Source organism: Vigna umbellata, chromosome 4 (genome assembly GCF_029865625.1).
Source record: "Vigna umbellata cultivar VRB3 chromosome 4, Vumbellata_1.0, whole genome shotgun sequence".
Taxonomy (NCBI): domain Eukaryota; kingdom Viridiplantae; phylum Streptophyta; class Magnoliopsida; order Fabales; family Fabaceae; genus Vigna; species Vigna umbellata.
The window spans coordinates 30,528,516-30,547,724 of NC_142168.1; the positions used below are offsets into that span (position 1 = coordinate 30,528,516).

The following is a 19,209-nucleotide window of genomic DNA, read 5'->3' on the forward strand; positions in this document are numbered from 1 at the left end:
AAAACACTCTCCTAGATCATCACTTGCTCACTTAAAGACATAAGATTCTGATAAGGATCACTTTTTTCTAGATGAAGCAGAGTTGGTCAATGCAGGATTCATTATTTTATTTCTGGAATTTCATTGGGACTGATATCTGTAAGATTGAGCAGTGTCATAAATGATATTGAAGAACAGAAAAATCAAAAATGTTTATTTCTGATTAAGGTACAAATGCTGCAAGAAGTTTTTGCAAGCATTGATAATAAACATATGTATGTGTTAATAATGTATAGTGTTATAGTTGTGAAAATAATAATATTGTCAAGCATGTGAAAAACATCTAAAATTCATCTCAGTTTTTACAACTTTTGATAAAGAAATATTTGCAGGCACATCTTTATCAGAAAACAAATGGTTCATCTGAGTTTTAAATAAGTTCATGTGGGCATGATCCATAGAAAATATTTGAACCAGTGGACATCATCTTCAGTCAGAGTCTTTACATAAACTATTTTATAAAGAAAAACAATAGTATTTATTCATTAAATTGTGCTGCTAAATGACCTGCTTCAAATTCATTTCGCTTCTTAAATGATGCAAGAATCAATAAAACACGAATTGTTTAATATGTTTGGATTATAGTTCTTTCTCTTATATTCAAGCTGACTGGTAGCTAGGAATGACTTTTACCTTCATGAAGAGCTACAGATAATGTAGTTTTCAGAGTTCCACATCGACCTGTCAAGAAGAAAGCCCATCAAGTAACACCATAAAATTCACAACAACCATTAGCATGAATCATACCCTTCTTAATCTGTTGGTTATAGTATAAACAAGTTAATAAGTATGTAAATTAGGATATAAATTTTAATTTTCTTGAAATGCTTAGTCTAAATCAAGATTTGAAAGGATAATTTCATGACAAATAAGTCATTTTTAATTTCTTGAAATGATTCTCCCCGGAGAATACCATCCAAAAGAATATAAATTCATAAATTTTTAACTTCTGAAAATGCTTTACCTAAAATGAGGATATGTAATACCATCCAAGAGATATATATGTGTGGATGAAAACATAATTCTGCAAATATGTCAATTATTTATAATAATAATAATAAATACAATTTCTAGAAAGTTATTATTGGCTAAGTTAACATATTTTGTTTAATTATGTAAGTGAAAATGTGGATAAACATGACCAATACACTTGTTTGCACTAATGTTGATACAGAATATTTTGTAAATATTTAGTATACACATAGTAATATTTGTGTTAACCTATGTCAATATTTATTTGTTTACTTTTTAAAATATCAATACATTGCATCTTTAGGTCCTTTAAAGCTGGGACTACTCAATAATTGTCATGATCAAAAGGATAGAATGATGGTGAAATCTAAAATGATCTAAAACTTGTAACAAAATTTTAATCAATTGTGTCGAACATCATTTAAGGTCAATTTTCTTTATCTTGATACCAACAAAGCAAATGTATTGATACCAAGCAGACACAATCAATAATTCTCCTTTTTATGAAACCAAACTGATTAGAAGAAATTACTATTGGAGCAAAAACAGTCCATCTATTGGTCATAATCTTCTTAATCATTAGCTAATGCAATAGGCTTAAAATTCTTCATCTTGTCAGCTCCAGATTATTTAGGGATTAAAACAACAACATTAGAGTTATAACTGGAAGTGAATTATCCTTCTTTAATAATTGTAGTAGTGCTGCATAAACATCCAAATTCACTATTCTGCCAGAATTTCTGAAAGAAGAAACATTCAAGTTCACCTCTTCAGTAGATGGTAGAAGTGTTGCATTTTCATTATCATTCTCTACCTTATTCATTATCAATAAAAAATACCATAAAAGTGTTTGACAATATTCCAATGCTTTCTCATCAGACCACCTCTTCCTCAGTTTTCAGTATAGAAATAGGCCTGTTTCTGACTGCTATGATCATCATCACCAGTAGTATCATACTAAATTTATTTATATTTGAAAGAACATTACACGCAATATTTCAAGTTGCCACACCTCTCTCTTAGCAGTAATAAAATGCCCTCACTGATATTTGAACTTTGTATACGCAAGAATACTGAACTTGAACTATAGTGCATAAACTCCACCACGTCCAGATATCCAGAAGTTGTGAATTAATAAGGAGAAATGATTTAATAGCTAAACAAGAAAAATGGAGACAATTTCTCAAGATTCTTTTTAATATCTGAAGACTGAAAAGTGAAAGATAGTCAATATTCATAGTATTCATGTATAGTCAGTGTAACATAGAGCTCAAAGAGTCTTGCTTGTATCATTGACATGACACATGATCGGAAAACTATATTTGACCCTGTAATCAAATGTCAATGAAATGACTTCTCAGATGAAAAAAAACAAGCACCAGCAGGCTTATTCCTTAACCAAACTTAGCCATCAACACCATTACTTCAACAGCTATATCCAAAGTTGCACACTTGAAATGCTACTAACTAGGACCATATATCAGTAGTTATTCAAACCGGGACTAGACATAATGTTCTTGTCAACAGATGGACAAGTCATGGTATGTCCTTGGAAGCTGCATCAATTTCTTTATTCTCTTCCTCTGCCTTAAGCAAGGGGTTTGTTAGTGATGGTGATGACTCTCTCACTTTTTTTTCGTTGGTTTTGCCCCATAGGACTAAGTATAGACCAAGCACAATGAGAATTGCACCAATAAGCCTGTAAAAAATTGAATAACTCATTTATGCCGTTGTGTACTTCAGTCATTTCATGAATAGGGAAATATTCCAGTAATGATCAACAAATTTAGAACGTACCCTCCCGAGTATAACTGATCACCAAGAATTAGGGCTGCCATGACAGCAACTAGAATAGTTTGCACAGGCTGGAAGACAGCAACAAACACAGGACCACCCTTTTGAATACACCATGTTTGGAGAGATATGACAACACCAGATGCTATAATTCCCTGCAATTACCACCATCATGCAACAGTGAATTGAGTTAACTTCAAAATTTCCAGTTCTTGGGATTATGTGTCATGTAAATCATATTTAATAATGTTTGAGAATTCAAGTGATGAATATTACAGCATATAGGATAATAAAAAGCTCCTCTAGTGACTGTATCTTCCAATTCTCCAAGTCATCTTCTGCAAAGGCTGCTATGATCAAGAACTGGATCAATCCAAAGAAGCATGTAAACGAAGTGAGGGTTAGTTTTGCTGGATACTTCTTCACCACAGGAGCCTGCACCAAGTTTTTTGCTTTTACCATTCAGGTCACAAAATTGGTGATACTGAGGAAATTAAGTAAATTTCATGAACATATGTCTGGTCACAATAAACTACATTATATATTATATGGATACGTTTATCATAAGTACGAATCAACATATTGGTTATCTGAACTCTGAAATTTCAGTTTATATATTCTGCTTATGTCATTAGTATTGACAAGACCTGAAAAACTATCCAGCCAGCCCATGACAGACAATGTCCAAGCAAGTATATGCAGCCCCAAGTCCAATTTTGCGTTTTTGTTGATTGATCTACTTCTAAAGTGTCTCCTTGTGTTAGGTCCATCTGCAGGTGAAGAAGAGGAGGACCTTTGTAAAGAGTAATTACTGTGGCACCCCCCACACTAGCAATGGTTCCAAGAACTTTTGCCAATCCATCTCTCCTTGTGATGTTGGCTTCCTCAAGCCTGGTACAAATAAAATGAAATCATCAAGTTATGCCAAGATCACAGCATAAAATAATAAAGAATGTTACAAGGAGACTTGGTTACCTTAAAGCCAAAGCCAAGACAAAAGTGATTGCAGGAACTGAGTTTTGCAATGCAGAAGCAAAAGTTGGAGAAGCATAGTATAATCCCAGCAAGTAAAACCCTTGGTTTGCTGTGATCCTTCATTGTCAATGTGTAACAAAAGTGGAAAATATTATAACTTATAGGAAGGAAATGAGTATGGAAATCTGCAACTTCTATACATTCTTACCCCAGTAATGCAAGTAGGAAGAACTGAACCAGTAAAGATAAAGTGAGGGGTGGTCTTTGATTCCTGATTATAAAGATATTGACATTGCTCAATGTTAAAATTTGAGTAAATAGTATATGCAAAGACAGTGTAAAAGGTTTTTTTATGTCAATCAATTAAGGTTATATTGGGAGTCATACATAACATGGTTTCTAATTGATTGACGAAATAAAACTTTTTACAATGATACTGCATAGAAAATGAAGTAAAAATAACAGAAGGATTTTGATAGGAAAGGTGAAAAGTGAAAACAAACTTCATCTGGAAACTCACTTCTCTAACACATAAGCAAATGGGCTTAACAAAAGCAAAGCAATCAAATTTCGATAAACGGGGTAAACAACTTGGCTGACTCCAATATTTAGTGCAAGTCTAGACACAATGTGATATCCTGCAAAGCAGAGCTGCAGGGTAAGTAATGCCACAAGAAGCTTCACTTTCTCTGTCATAACACTAGCCATTGTTGTTTATGAGAGGCTGTAAGACTGAAGGGTGCTTATATAGAGGGAAAAAGTTGATAGGAATATAAAATTATACAACTTGATATTGTTAACATCAGTAGTTAGTTACTCATGGTGTTTGATGTATCAAATAGCAACTACTATGATATGTAAACGTTTAACATATCCTCTGAGTTATTCATGCACTACAAAATCTTGTATATAATACGATATATTTTGCTCGTTGACTTTGAATTTAATAATTTAGGGAGACAGAGTCAAGGTGCATCACGTTACTTGGGTAGCTTGAGACTAACCAACCTCTATCATTTGTATGAACATGTTCCCACCATCCCTTTTTCATACTATGTTTATCAGACCGTTGTCCCATTTCTCTATCTTTGTATAGATTAGTAATTGCGTATCTTTTTAGTTTAAACTATTCCTTTGGTTCCTCTAGTTATTCTCATTAATTTTAAGTTCTAGTTCCTTTTAAAGAAAATTGTACAATTTAATCACAACACAAGTTTTCTGTAACAATTTATAACTGTAAAAAGTTTATGAAGCAGTTTTATACTGTTACAAATTGTTGACTGATGTTAGTCTCAGTGACTAAAACTTCATTATGCATGTGTTGGACTAAAACTTACAATTTGTTTAAAAATAAAGATAATATAAGACCAAATGAATAGAATGACCTTTCTTTTATTATTTGCAATAAATGTAATCCAACAGGGGTTTGATTATCTTTTATATATAAAATCCAGATATCAACCATAATAATGATGATGATTGGCTGCTCCTGACTCAATGATTCTTTTGAATGCGTTTAAGTGAGTGGGATAATGAGAATATGAATCCCAGATGCATGTGCTAATGTTTATAACTAGGCATATTTTATGATTAAACTTTCTTTTGGTCTTTCTTCATAGCAGAGTCAAATTTTTTCTGTGAATTGATATATTCATGAAGTTGTTAAATGAAATACGGTTCTTTAAAGAATGAAACTACATATTATGTTCATTCTAAGTTCAATATCATGGCTAACCTTGAGAGAATTCAGTGTTGTGAAACATGATAGAAAATGTGTGGGTTCAATCCTTACGAGGTACTCCACCCTTTTTCTTTTTCTTTATGAGAACTTTCAGTGAGCTTTCTCAGAGTTCTTCAGTGGTAGGTACTCAGTTGAATAAAAAATAATATCTTAATCATTGCAGCAACTAGATCATGGGAGGAAGGAACATTATTGACTGCATGTACTTATTCATGAACCTAAGGTAGACTGGTTCATAAAAGTGTCAATCAGAAAAGGAAAAAGAAATTGAAGAAACATGTAATTGATGAGAGAATATTCGGGATTGAGAGGCCAATTGTTGATGATACATCATGTATCTGCCACGCCGTATAGGTGAGGCAACAAGATTTGTTCACTGAAATTATAAAATCACTAACTAATATGTTGTTCGTTGGTAGCAAAGTTCGTAATTTGTTGTGATTGCATACTTTAATATATTATTGCATTATGTCTCTGCCAAATGCCAAATTGTCAATCCTTCCAAACCAATTCACCTTCCATGAGTCTTCAAACTACTCCTTCGTAGAAAGCAAGACCATCTTTTCTGCATTCAATTCTAGTGTTCTTTTGCACAGATAGTGGTGATAAGGGTTGGTAGAGTCAATCAGTTCCATTAAATTTAAAGTTTTTATTTTCAAATTGGAAACTTCTCAGCAATTACTCGAATGTCAGCAAACTTGTCGTTTTAATTAGACAGTGTAACTAACTTGAACAAAAACTGAGCGACTGACATAACTTCTTATCAGGATCAAATTTCAATTAGCAAAAGCATATGGCATGTCCAAAACAAAACTTATTCAATTTGTGATCAAATTAATGTTTATGTCCTACTCATTTTAAAAATAAACAATAATTTCAAGGGGAATTTGCATGGCATGCACTACTTTTTTGTCTCTATCACGAAAAGATGACATTGAGTTCTTAACTAATATCACTCATTATTCAAATAAGAACTTGATTCTAAGGACTCTGTTTACCTTTATTATCCCCATACTATCAAGGTCGAATGAGCACGATGGGTAGCAGAGCTGTAGAAGTAATGAACTGAAATCAAAGATGCTTTTGCAGCAAAATGATCTTCACTACACTTCAACATGTATTACAATAACAACAACCAGTTTCAAGAGTGATAAACTAGTTGGTATGCATTTAGTGCCACCATTTGTTTGCAGTGGGAAGAAGAAATTCACATATTTTACATTGCTTTTGAAAGCAGCATCCGAAGACAAAATGCATAGCAGCTGGTACAACACATGGGGATCGTGCCATGGATTATTTGTGCTTAAATACAATAATAATGGCAGTGCAGTTATCTTTACAGCGACGCTCACGGACAGCCTCCCTTACAAGACGACGGCACACGGTGGCAACAGGTAGCCCCTCCTACAAAGGTTCAATTCAATTTTTTCTAACGTAAGACAGCATCCTCAATAAGTGAAAGAACATAAAAAGAAAATGTGGTGAGCCTATTTACGAATTATGCAGTATGCAGGTCGCTTGATTGTAAAACTAAAAAGGGCTCGAACTTAGTAAAAGAGAAGACCCTGGAATGGAGATTTTTCTCCTTTCCTGTTCACATTTCATTCACTAACGGATTCATTATTTTCCTTTCCACCACTCATTGGTGTTGGAACAATTGTACACCTCTTTTCAAGTTGCAAGATAGAAAAAGATATAACAAGCACTTACATACAATAACTTCTGAACAAAATCAACAGCATCGCTGGGACCAAATACCTGCCACAAACAATGTGCCATATTCATCTCAGAAGCAACTTCTAACCCAGTAAAATGAGTAAAGGAAAGTCAAGGGGAAACAAAGAGACATACCCCCCACAAGCCATCACAGCCAAGAATGATGAAATGCTCAGTATTTGTAACTTCAAAAGTATAGACATCTGGGCTTGCAACAAGACCTACCTGCAAACACAATTCTCCTCAAGATTACAAACATATTTGGGCCAATAAATGCACTTCTTTACTGGTCTAGTTGAAGCTATAAAGAAGCCATCCATAGATTACTAACAAAAATAATGACTAGCTTTGAATATGAGGCAAACCTTTTTAAACTGGCGATCTCCAAAAGCTCTAGAAACTTCAAGACGCCCTAATAATCGTCCATCTGAGCTCACAAAACCCCCTGACTGTAAGTAGAAAATATCATACAATAAAATGAATCAAATATTTGTAGATAAAAGTTCACTCTCAACCCAATGATTCTAAACTAAAATGAAATGCAACAAGTGAATGATTCAATCACTACTGATACTTCAAACAACAATTCCAAAGGGGTACCCTACTAGTTAGAACTGGTCCTTGTATATTGAGTAATTTAAGTTGTCATGGATTAGTGAATTTTGAATAAATAAATGCACTTTCTTGTCCATCTTGAAAGAGTTTTGGGGAAAAGAAAAAAACAAGATTGTGTTCCCATAAATAATCCCAATCCACCATGCACTCAAATAGTTGGGGTAAAAAATTGTCAGCACAACTAATCATAATACCAGTGCTTTTAACTTAATCTCTACAGTTCCACTTTTGCTCAATAGTGAGTGAAGAAGTATGTTAGGAAGCGTGCAGTTGAAAGCTCCATAAAAGAAGTGGTAATGATGGCAACTTCAGTGTATGACAGGAAGGAGTCAGGGTCTTATTTGCTAACTTCATACTAAGTATCAAATAACTCTGGTGATATAATCAATCATTATTGAGGAATTTCATGCCTTCTGAATGCGTGTACGCTCCAGTGGGAAGATAGGTTTGTGTTCTCTAGTCAGAACAATGGCCTTCAGCGCCTGGACACCATCTGGATTTTGTGATCCATCAGTTGACCGAGCTAATACTGCCTTGGCATCTCCTATATGAGCAACTGCAACCTAACAAATATCAAAAGGGAAAAGCATATCAATTTTGACAATTTTGTTGCAAGATTGCTCAAAAAAATATCCATAACTACACTGCCTATGATGTCTATTTACAGTAAGCATCAGAAAGAAGCAGTATAAACAACTAGTGACTAATAACAGGAAACTTACTCTTTGTCCCAATACCCAAACACATACGGCTGTAGCCCCATCCTGCCATCCTCCTGAAAACAGTGACTAAGCATCAGCAAGATATGAATCACTTCAGAATATCACATCATTATTAGTACAGGAATCGATAACAGCAATGCTAAAATCAGAATAAAAGGTGCAAATGACAATGCATTGTGGTACATTGTTGCCAAAGCACATAAAGGAAAATTAGATGGGCATTTGAAACCAGTAAACTTTGAAATTGAATTAAAAACAAGATTAATCCACTTATATAAACTAAGCTTACACTAGATTTAGCATTTGTATGACAGAATGTCAACAAAATTTTAAAGAATTGAATCAGAAACTTTACCTTCAGCACTTTCTTGAAGAAGAGACTCATCAGTTTTTAGGAAACCTAAATCAGAATAAAAATACCGTATGACAACTTATTATGGCAAAGAAACCTAGAATATTTAAAAAGGCAACTAACAAAAGGAGGAAAGCAATAGGGACATCATCACCGAAGAGCTTACCATTCAGAATAGATCGTTTAGTTGCCTTTGCATCATACTGAAATATACACAAAAAGGAAAGAAAACAAGGAAAATACTTAAAATAATGAAACAGATAAAAGTAGATAAAAAAACAAAATTGTTTACATTTTTAAACAAATATCACTAGAGGACACAAAAATTCTTTTGGAATGATCAGATCATCATCTGTAAATCAAGCTAATTATTCCTTATTAGCTTAATTGCGACTCATGCTTCAATCAACCGAGGGGACACTTTAGACTATTTTCTTAACAGACAAGATTCAAGACTTACAATATCCTACTTACCCTTTTTTTTTCGGAAGGAAAAGATTAATTCTCAATCAAAGTTATTAAAGTAAATTATAGTAGTGTAGTAGTGAGGAGCAGCCATAGGCAACCTCGGTTTTGAAATGTGGAGCATTTTTAGTTGCAGCTGCAATCTTGAAGCTAGGCACTTGAATGAGGCTCTTTTCGAAAACTCATTTTGCCCTCAAAACAGTGTCATTAGGAAGGAAAAGATGAGTTTTCACCATTTTTTGTAATTTCAAAATCCCTAATTCGAAGTTTCCCAACCTTTGATATACAGTAAACACCGCCCCCCCCCCCCCCCCCCCCCACCCCAGTTCAACTAACAACACTCCTCACCTCTGACATTATTCCAGCTATACTCACATTCCATTCTTTTCTCTACTTTGAACCCCCATTCTAAACTCCAAATCATCTGACTCCTCAGTTCTTTTCCTTGTGCAACGCCAACCCCATCTTTTAATTTAATATTAAAGATGTCTTGTATTTCAAATTTGAAATAGGAATATGCCTTTCAATTTAGCTTGTTCCCTTGACTTTTATCATTTATTTGTATGTTTTTATCTTGAAACCTGTGAACTTTTACAATTAACTAATATGGTAATGCCAAGTATTTTTCTAGTTTTTTTAGTATTTATACATAAATGGAATAAATTATTCAATCTATATACAAAATTAAAAACTAAGAGTCATCACACTACATCTTAAAATTATAGCGTTTTTGGGGTCAGCCACCTCACACCACTATCTGAGATTGATAACATATTATAAATCATTAACATTTCAAATTTGTCTTTACATCTGTGTTCCAAACAATACCACTCTGATAGAATGGCTGCACAGAGAAAAACCAAAACCAAGCAATAAATTTCAATAGATTTGTCAGTTTGCCAGGGTCTTAAGAGCCTATTTGATAAAGTATACACAAAATTAGACCAAGTAAACACACCAACTCACGTGGTAATCCTGCAGAAAGAACATTCCTATGCAAATGCTTTTGAGCATATTCTGCAGCTAACCGCCCTCCATGTCCATCATAAATTGCAAAATGTGCACATCTGAAAACCAAACAGCCAGAGTTACCAAGAAATCAAGTACATAATAAGTCCACAAGTACTACATGAATAGCAATTCTTCCATCAACACAGTCACAACCGACGAGCACAACCAATGAAAAACTCATATAACAAGAAAAATAACTTTCACAGGGACTTGGTGGTCTTCAACTATCATTTTAATGTATCTAGAGTCTTTAAATGGTTGTTTTATCATGTGCCATTCCCACTGACGCATCCTTTCACTCAAACTACCCAAGAAAGAACTAACATAAACAACAACCAAGTAAAACAAGAATTTGATAATATATCTAACGAAAGAAAACAGCAGAGTGACAATGCACGGTTGACAGTTTAGTCAAACATATTGCATATGCTCACATTGTTAAGAAATTCCAAACTAAAAGAAAGCCCTACATTTAGAGTAATCAAAACATAGCCCTTTATTTTAAAAAATCAAGAAACTGGTTCTTAAAAATAAACTTTATGGAATTTGTCAAACTTTAGCCATAATAATAATAACAATAAATCAGAGTAAAAAAAAGAAGAAAAGAACCTCAATTTTCCAGGATAATCTAAACTTGCATCGAGAAGGACGACCCACGCATCCTCCATCGTGAGCCTCGAGCCCTTGTCTTCGGCGGCATCCGCTTCAATGAGAAAAGATGGCTCCTTTACACCATTATCATCGGAACCCTTTGCACAAGACTCAATCTTTGGCTTCTTGGATGCAACACCATCCTTCTCGCCCCTTGAATCCGCAGATTCACGCTTCTGGGTCTCTGAGCTTTCGCTCATTTTCTTCTTCCCTTGTTTTGCAACAACTAGTGGGGAAGGTCTTCAAACCCTAGAAATCAAGTACTCTCCTTTCTACTACTGTTAATCAATTTACAACTCTTTCCAATAAACTAGTTAATTGCATTTTTACTTTTATTTGAAAGACTTTTTATATTATTCATTTAGTGGCATAAAATTTATCTTTTGATTTTTTATATAATATTTAATCTACTTTAGTAAGGTTTTTCTAAGAAAAAATAACCGTTTCTACTATAATTTTTTTCACCTAGTTTTACATGAACTTCATGATTATTACATATTACTATCATTTTAAATTTTATTGACAAGTGAAATCTATACATATTTATTAGATTTTGTTCAACTGTATGTGAGTAAATAAAATCAAATTCTAGGGTTAGTAAGGTTTTTATAAGAGAAAATAAGTGTTTCTACTGTAATTTTTTTCACCTAGTTTTACATAAACTTCATTATTATTACATATTATTAGCATTTTAAATTTTATTGAGAAGTGAAATAAATGAAATGTGTACATATTTATGAGATTTTTATTAAACTCAAATGGACAACTAAATATTATTTTTTAGCATCTCTTGCTGTTTGTGTTTATTCGAACATGACGAAAAGAAAATAATTCTGACATTTATGTTTCCATATTCATTCATTACTTAATTCATTTATAAATCCAATCAGTTCTCTTAACTCTCTCATCTTCTTCCCTCGACACAACTCAACAAAACCCTAATCTGCAACTCCGATTTTGCTTCTTCTCCGACGAAACCCTAATTTCCCTCCACTCTTCCGCATGACCACCGTCTAACTCACTTACCCCGCTCCGAGAATGTCGCTCCACGGTAGCGACCGCCGCGACATGTCGGGCGTCGGCGGAAACGGCATGGTGGCGGCGGCGAGCCTGAGGCTGCGGCTGAACCCTAACAAGGAGCACAAGCCAGATGGCTACGAGGACCTGCAGTTGGATTTCAGCCCTAACATCTTCAGCTCCTTGGAGAGGTACCTCCCTCCGAGCATGCTCAACGTGCCTCGTGACGATAAGGCCAAGTTCATGCGCGAGATTCTGCTCAAGTATCTACCCCTTGGGGAACGCAGCAGAGTGTGTTTCTCATTTTGGCCCTGATATCTTTTTTCACTGTTAGTAGTTGTGTGTATTTATAAGTTGTTATTGGTTTTTAAATGTTTGTTTATTTGTTTGGGAAATGGAATAAACTTTAGTTAAATGAGGTGATGGATTGGGATTTTTAGTGTTAATTGCGGGAATTGTGTTACTTGTGTGTCAAGTTAGGCTAGTTACAGGAATGAGGAGTATGCTGTTAATTTATGTTAACATAACCAAGTTGAGTTTAGCGGAAGTACTTGTTACTCACAAAGTAACTTACCGAAGTTTGAATCTTTTGAAGGAGGATATAATATGGAAAACCAAAATAAGTAGAATGATATAAGTGATTTAATTTGTCTCTAAAATGAGGCATCTGCCCCTCTTACAAGCAGGTTTGGTTGGAGGAAGTGTTATCCGGTAGGACCAGTTGAAACCAGACATGATTGGTTTGCTTTGCAAGTTAGATTTGAGCTTTAATGGCGTTGTAGAATTAAACAGAGGAAACTGGTAACTTGCTGGTTCACAATAAATTGTGTGGTCATGTTTGGAAAATATACCTGCTGAAATGGGGTGTGCCTCCTTGCCAGAAGTTTACTTCTATACGAAGGAATAAAACAGAGAATTGCGGGTGGATGTTCTTTCTCTTCTTTAGTGATAGTGTGCATTAGTCGATTTGGGTGGTTTCATAAGCAACCCAGCCCACAACAGCCAATTTTCTCCATTCTTTTGGGCTCCCGTATTGGATGACTTATTTAAATATTATATATATATATATATATATATATATATACACACACACACACACACATGTATTTGTATGGAGATTTTTAAAGAATTGGGATTTTTCAGTGTGTGTAGTATAGAATTTATACCAATTCATGCTATTTAAGTAATTCACTCAATGCCTTGACCGGAGTGAGAGATCAATGGGCTGAGTCTGATAACATTGGTTAGAGTTCTGACTCAAGTATTCATATATAAGTGATGCTTGTGTTGTGCATATACTCATTTGGGAACTTAAATTGCATGTAGCTGTGTTTTATAGTTAACTTTTTAATTTTTTTTATGCCAATACCTGTTTTGGGAATGTTACAATTCTTAGATTAACTGTGGCATTTTCTTACTTAAGTTACAGCTTATGATCAGTACCTAAACGTTGATTTCCACTTTTGATTCAGGATTTGCTTTTTACTCTTATTCCAACTAGGTTGGCATCCTATTTTACATCAATCATCTGCAACATATTCAAATAACATAAATAATGAAAAGAAGTACAAAAGAGTATAGAGATTATACTAAACCTACCCAAGGAGCAAACCCATAGAAAGGTTGAAAATATCTGTGAAAATCTGGAATGTCATCCTCCCACTGATTACATCTTTCTTTTATACTAAAGCATGCAAGCTTATCAACACAATGATTCCTTCCATATAAATATGAGAAACATGAAATCTCATATTTTTACATTTAAGCTTCATATTATGCCATCTAGATAGAAGATGCACAGCAACAATATGATCGTTCTGAAAAGCCTGTACAACCAACATCGAGTCACTCTACAGCCACAAGATATGTCAACCATTATCGTAGGCAATATCAACTGCATGAATAGGTCCATGATTTCAGCATGAATAGAAGATTGAACTCAAAGAAAATCAGAAAAGCAAATAAGAGTAAATTTGTTTCACCTTATTTTTAAAAAATAATTGCATATTTTTGCATGCTGTCTAAGAGAACTTTTGAAAAATAATTAATCATTTCTGAAAAAATAATCTGTCTTAATCATTATTATCACACCGTTGTGTCTTTTTGTTATTTTACTTCTTATTTTTTTATATGATAGTTCCTATGTTACTTTGGCAGTCTCAAAAGCATAGAGAATACAGACAGAAGATAATAGAAAATTATCAGGTATGTAATAACCAAAATTTCATTTTTTTGACTGTTCTTCTGGCTGTTTCTTTTTGCCTGAAATTAATGTTGAACCTAAAAGAGTTATTTCAGTAAGACTTTGAGAAGAAGAGAGAATGAGTTTCTCATAAAGTAAATTCTTAAAAAAAAAATTGTATATAATAAACCATTATGGCTAAATCTAGCTATGAATCCTATTTCCTGATTTAGACTACTGTTAGTATGAGCAGGCCTGGAATACACAAAATTAGAACCCGGAGCCATGGTTATAAATTCTACATTATGTTCAATAGTGGTGATTCATGGCTAGAAGCTGCTGTAGATATCAGTTCACAATGCTTTTGTGTAATGCCCATTGTTCTGTACTTTGCAGCTAAAACAATTGTGTCCATTCAGTGTTGTTTACACTACTATTTTCTCATGTAGGAGGGTAAAGCCCCATGTTATCCCTATTTTTTTACCTCATCCAACCCTGATTATATAGTGGTTTTGCCATTTCCATCAGAAAATTTGAAATTCACGTTTATCTCTAATCATTATTCATTTTGTAAGCAAGCTTCTGCGTGCCTTGATCCCATGATCTCGCTTTCATTGATCACTAATGATTTTTCTAGCCATTTCTGGCATTTTCAGTCACCCATTTGTTGCCAGTGACCCTTTGCTTACTCAATCTCTACCATACACTCGCTACCCTTTCTGCATCTCTCAGTTGCAGTAGTTTGCAATTCTTTTCCCCTTGTTTTACACATTTTTTTAATTAGCGTGTGAATTTGAGTTTTGATATTTTTATTTTTATGTATATACTATAAATTCTGCATATTGAGTTTCTAATCCTTGGACGGCCTTCCTTACCCACTGTGATGTGTTTGGGGCCAGCCACTTCATGCTGCAATTCAGAATTTGATAACATGGCCTTCCTTTCTCATATTTCTTAGCAAATCTTACAGTTTCTTAAACACAATTTGCAGCCTCTGCATCGGGAGTTGTACTCTGTGAATCCTGCTACATTCTTCGTTCCCTCATTTCTGAGAGCAATTAATGATAATACTGAGCAAAGCTTTAGAAGTATAATGTCTGAGCCCTCTCCTGGCATTTTTATATTTGACATATTTCAGACCAACTTTTGTGAGTTATTGCTATCTGAGGTACCTAATCATTTTACTTTCATTACCTATGATATAAGCAGTGTCTTATCTTTTAAATTGGAAGATTAAAAAGATGACGTTGTGTATACTTATGTTTTGTGTATGTTAAAATTTAATTGTGATCTCCCTAGATTGAAAATTTTGAGAAGTGGGTGACTGAAACAAAGTTTCGGATCATGCGTCCCAATACAATGAATAAATATGGTGCTGTTCTTGATGACTTTGGACTTGAAACAATGCTTGACAAGCTTATGGAAGGTTTTATTCGTCCTTTATCCAGAGGTAAATGAAGACTGCATTACAATCTCATGGTGGTCTGACATTCTTTTCATTCTCATAAGACATGTTAAGTCACTCAATTATTTGTTATGCAGTCTTATTTGCGGAAGTTGGTGGGGCAACCCTGGATTCTCATCATGGTTTTGTTGTTGAATATGGTAAAGATAGAGATGTTGACTTGGGTAAGATTTCTGATTGATGTGTTTGTTTTATTATTCCATAGGTCATGTCCATAATATATAATGAATAAACAAATTGGACAATTTAATACTTTTTTTGAAGCTTCAAATTCAAATAAAACTTGGATAGAGACCGTAATTGCTTTACTATGGTCACAAATATTTTGATGATGATGCTTTCATATGATATGCTTTTTAGTACGGCTATATTGCTGATGTTAATATGCCTCTTGTATTTTACAATTAAGAGTCTCTTGCATCTATAGGTTTCCATGTAGATGACTCAGAAGTAACCTTGAATGTTTGTTTGGGTAAGCAATTTTCTGGAGGGGAATTGTTTTTCCGGGGCATACGATGTGAGAAACATGTAAATACTGGAACTCATTCAGAGGTAAGTCACTGCGATTGAATAACATCAAGTTGTATTGTTGTTAGGAAGATTCAATGCCTTCTATTTTCTTTTGTAACTGTAAGTGTTTATTACTCTACTTTCTCTAAATTAGTAATGCCTCAATCAGCAAGAAGCATTAACACCTTTGCCAACATGCAAGTTGACCTCACCACAATGCTTGAGACCGTATATATAACATATGTAGTGAAAGCAAATCCAAATATTCTGTTTCAATAAAGTTAGTGTTATATGTTTACTATTGTAACGAGATTTATGGACCATTGCTTCTTGCTACTTCTCATGGTTGTACGCTTTTCTTTTGGGGTCCATTATTTGAAAGTAGGAGATCTTTGATTATTCTCATGTTCCTGGACGAGCTGTGCTTCATCGTGGTCGGCACCGCCATGGTGCTAGAGCTACAACATCCGGCAATCGGGTCAACCTACTTCTGTGGTGCAGAAGGTGATTTCACTTTTTCCTTCAGCTTGTCTAATGATTGTGAGTTGTTTGCTTCATATTAAATTGCTCTGGTAATCACTAGATTCAGAAAACACACAATGTCTGATTTCTGTTCATTTTTTCCCTCAGTAAATTAAGTTTGAAGTTTGCATGTTGTTGTAGTTCTGTCTTTAGGGAGATGAAACGGTATCAAAAAGATTTCTCCAGCTGGTGTGGCGAGTGCAGTCGTGAGAAAAAGGAAAGGCAACGCTCAACAATTGCTGCTACCAAATTGGTAAGTCTTTAATTTGAATGTTGCAGGCATGTGCTTTACATTCTGGGAAGATGCAGGTTGTGTTGTCTTTTTCTTTTTCCCTTTCTACCCATTTCCATCTCATCTTTTGGGTGGCCACTTCTTCATGAGTTACGAGTCAGGAACTTTCAATTACAGATGCTTTTCCAAGCTGCTGTACCTTATTTGCTTCTCTCCTGTTCACTCCCCTGAGCTGTGAACACGAATCAATCCAGATCTGTTCCATCATAATCATAGCACATAATTCAAGATCACCCCACTTACACAAAAAAAAATTTCAAGGCGTTCGTTAGGTTCCCTTGTTGCCACAGACTTTTAGGGATTTTCAACGTGTATACTAGCCAATTGATCAACCCTCTTTGTTTTTATTCAGGAAGGGAAACTTTTTTTTGGCCATAGCAACTTTTGTGTTTGATTGTGTTGCAGTGAGGAGGAAGGTGCGGGATGTCTTTGTTCGTGCATTGCTTGTCAATGTTGTTGCGTTTTTTTTTTTTTTGTGTAGAGGAGTTGTGTGCATGCTTGGAAATTACATGAAATAGAAAATAGGGGGAACAAAGTGAGAAGGAAGGACGGGGAAAGGGGAGTGCTGCGGCCTATGGCTGCTGTAACAGTGAGGTTGAGGTAAACGAAGAAAAGAAAAAAGAAATTGGGAAAGGGAGAGGTAGAATGGGAAAAGGATAACTAAATAAATAATTATTTATTGTATAATTTATATATCTGTAAGGGTGTAAATTTCCTCTCCCCAGAAACATGATTGACCCTCCTACTGTAGCCACTGTTATAAGCACACGCAAATGCACTTGACTTCTAATCTTGTGTTGTTGGAAAATTGCTCCTAGCCTGCTAGCTGCTACCAAAGGAATAATACTTTAGGATTGCTTGAAATACAGAGGAACTGTCAACTGTATAAAACTTGAAATATAGGAATGTAAGGGAAAAATTGAATTAGAATTCATATTCTTAAAGTAAAAGTCGTGTTCTTTCTTCACCACGGGGTTTAGTCAAATATTCGAGTTTAAGGATTAAAGCAAATTGGACTTTCCAATTTCATAGCTCTACAATGAGATGTTTTTCTGACATAAGTTTGTCCTTGTCCGGTATAATTTAAAATACATAGCTGAGATTGCAGGATATAACTTTTATCTGATGATATTACAGGAGTTGTTCAGGAGGGAAGGTGAATCCACTGCATAATCTGTTTTACTCGGTGGATCATTGTGAAAGTGATATACCTGCAATCATTTGTTAATACTAGTAAGCTATGGTTCCTGATCCAGGTGTCTGTACAAGATAGCTGCTGTACTTAGATAGTTTTCTTAGTAACCTTGGAGTTTTCCTTAAGAACTGTGCGGTTTATGGGATGCGGATGCCTATTTGTGTAGAGGAGCTGGCTGTTATGTAGGCTGGCGTAATGCTCAAAGGCCATTTTTTAAATGCGTTAAACCGCATAATCATGTCCAGAAATGTAGATGTAGACTGTAATTAGTGTATACTGAATTCTTTCTGAGGTTCATTGGCTACTGTAACAACCGCATTTTCTGTTCTTTTATTTATTTATTTATTAATTTTTGGTAGAGTTGAAGGTGAGCCATGGATGAATGGTAGGTTGTTCTTAGCATTTTAACATGTTTGTTTTAGCTTTAAAAAAGGTGATTTATTATTTGGAGACATGTTTTGTTTAGTTTTGAAATCATGATAAGGTGATTTATCATGAAGAACAAATCTGGCTGTTATCACAATCTCGACATTTTCTACAAGGAAACAATATGCAATTGAATAGACATTAATCAATAATTTTCTATGGACATAAGAAAGGGTAGAGAACTTATAACTAAATAATATTCTGTGGATCAAGGTGTTGACTCTAATATCTGAAAAACAACTTCATCTTGAATGCGATTACGAGAATATCACATGCAAACAGGAAGTTCTGATGTTGTTGCCTTGTCTCCTGACAAGTAATGTTTTAATAAATTGTGGTGATTGTTTCAAATCATAATTCCTTGCATAATCAGGATTTTTATTCAGCAGTGTGGTGGATTTGGAGATGGAGGAAACACAAAATCTTTGACAACGATGGGTGGAATACAAAGAAAATTATGAGAATAATTTATACTCTACAAGATGATACCATCATGTGTCTTAATGATGAAGGCTTCTGTTTAAATGCTAGATGAAAGTGAATGCTG

At 34.5% G+C, this 19,209-nt stretch overlaps 3 protein-coding genes across 5 annotated transcripts; 1 reads left to right on the forward strand and 2 right to left on the reverse strand.

The window, feature by feature from the left end:
• Positions 1-2,103: 2,103 nt before the first annotated feature.
• On the reverse strand, positions 2,104-4,617 carry LOC148199854 (WAT1-related protein At3g18200-like). Its single transcript, XM_088114073.1, has 7 exons — positions 4,301-4,617; positions 3,989-4,051; positions 3,781-3,897; positions 3,453-3,696; positions 3,082-3,240; positions 2,809-2,960; positions 2,104-2,710 (listed from the first exon to the last, which is right to left on the reverse strand). Exons 1-7 carry the CDS (start codon positions 4,486-4,488, stop codon positions 2,548-2,550), a joined length of 1,086 nt encoding a protein of 361 aa, XP_087970199.1. The 5' UTR covers positions 4,489-4,617; the 3' UTR covers positions 2,104-2,547.
• A 1,965-nt stretch (positions 4,618-6,582) lies between these two features.
• LOC148199855 (putative protein phosphatase 2C 8) lies at positions 6,583-11,370 on the reverse strand. Its single transcript, XM_088111916.1, has 10 exons — positions 11,012-11,370; positions 10,350-10,458; positions 9,093-9,129; positions 8,930-8,974; positions 8,575-8,627; positions 8,263-8,415; positions 7,603-7,686; positions 7,373-7,462; positions 7,232-7,279; positions 6,583-6,925 (listed from the first exon to the last, which is right to left on the reverse strand). Exons 1-10 carry the CDS (start codon positions 11,251-11,253, stop codon positions 6,815-6,817), a joined length of 972 nt encoding a protein of 323 aa, XP_087968042.1. The 5' UTR covers positions 11,254-11,370; the 3' UTR covers positions 6,583-6,814.
• A 561-nt stretch (positions 11,371-11,931) lies between these two features.
• Positions 11,932-19,209, forward strand: LOC124833017 (2-oxoglutarate and iron-dependent oxygenase domain-containing protein CP2-like). 3 transcript variants are annotated; one of them, XM_047307378.2, is made up of 9 exons: positions 11,932-12,361; positions 14,228-14,275; positions 15,244-15,420; positions 15,552-15,702; positions 15,795-15,881; positions 16,145-16,269; positions 16,613-16,731; positions 16,891-17,002; positions 19,052-19,207. In XM_047307378.2, exons 1-9 carry the CDS (start codon positions 12,092-12,094, stop codon positions 19,121-19,123), a joined length of 1,161 nt encoding a protein of 386 aa, XP_047163334.2. In that variant the 5' UTR covers positions 11,932-12,091; the 3' UTR covers positions 19,124-19,207. The 3 variants fall into 3 exon arrangements, with proteins under 3 accessions (XP_047163334.2, XP_047163335.1, XP_087969921.1); XM_047307379.2 differs by lacking the exon at positions 19,052-19,207 and adding an exon at positions 18,179-18,596 and having other exon boundaries at positions 11,935-12,361; XM_088113795.1 differs by having other exon boundaries at positions 12,234-12,361; positions 14,208-14,275; positions 19,052-19,209.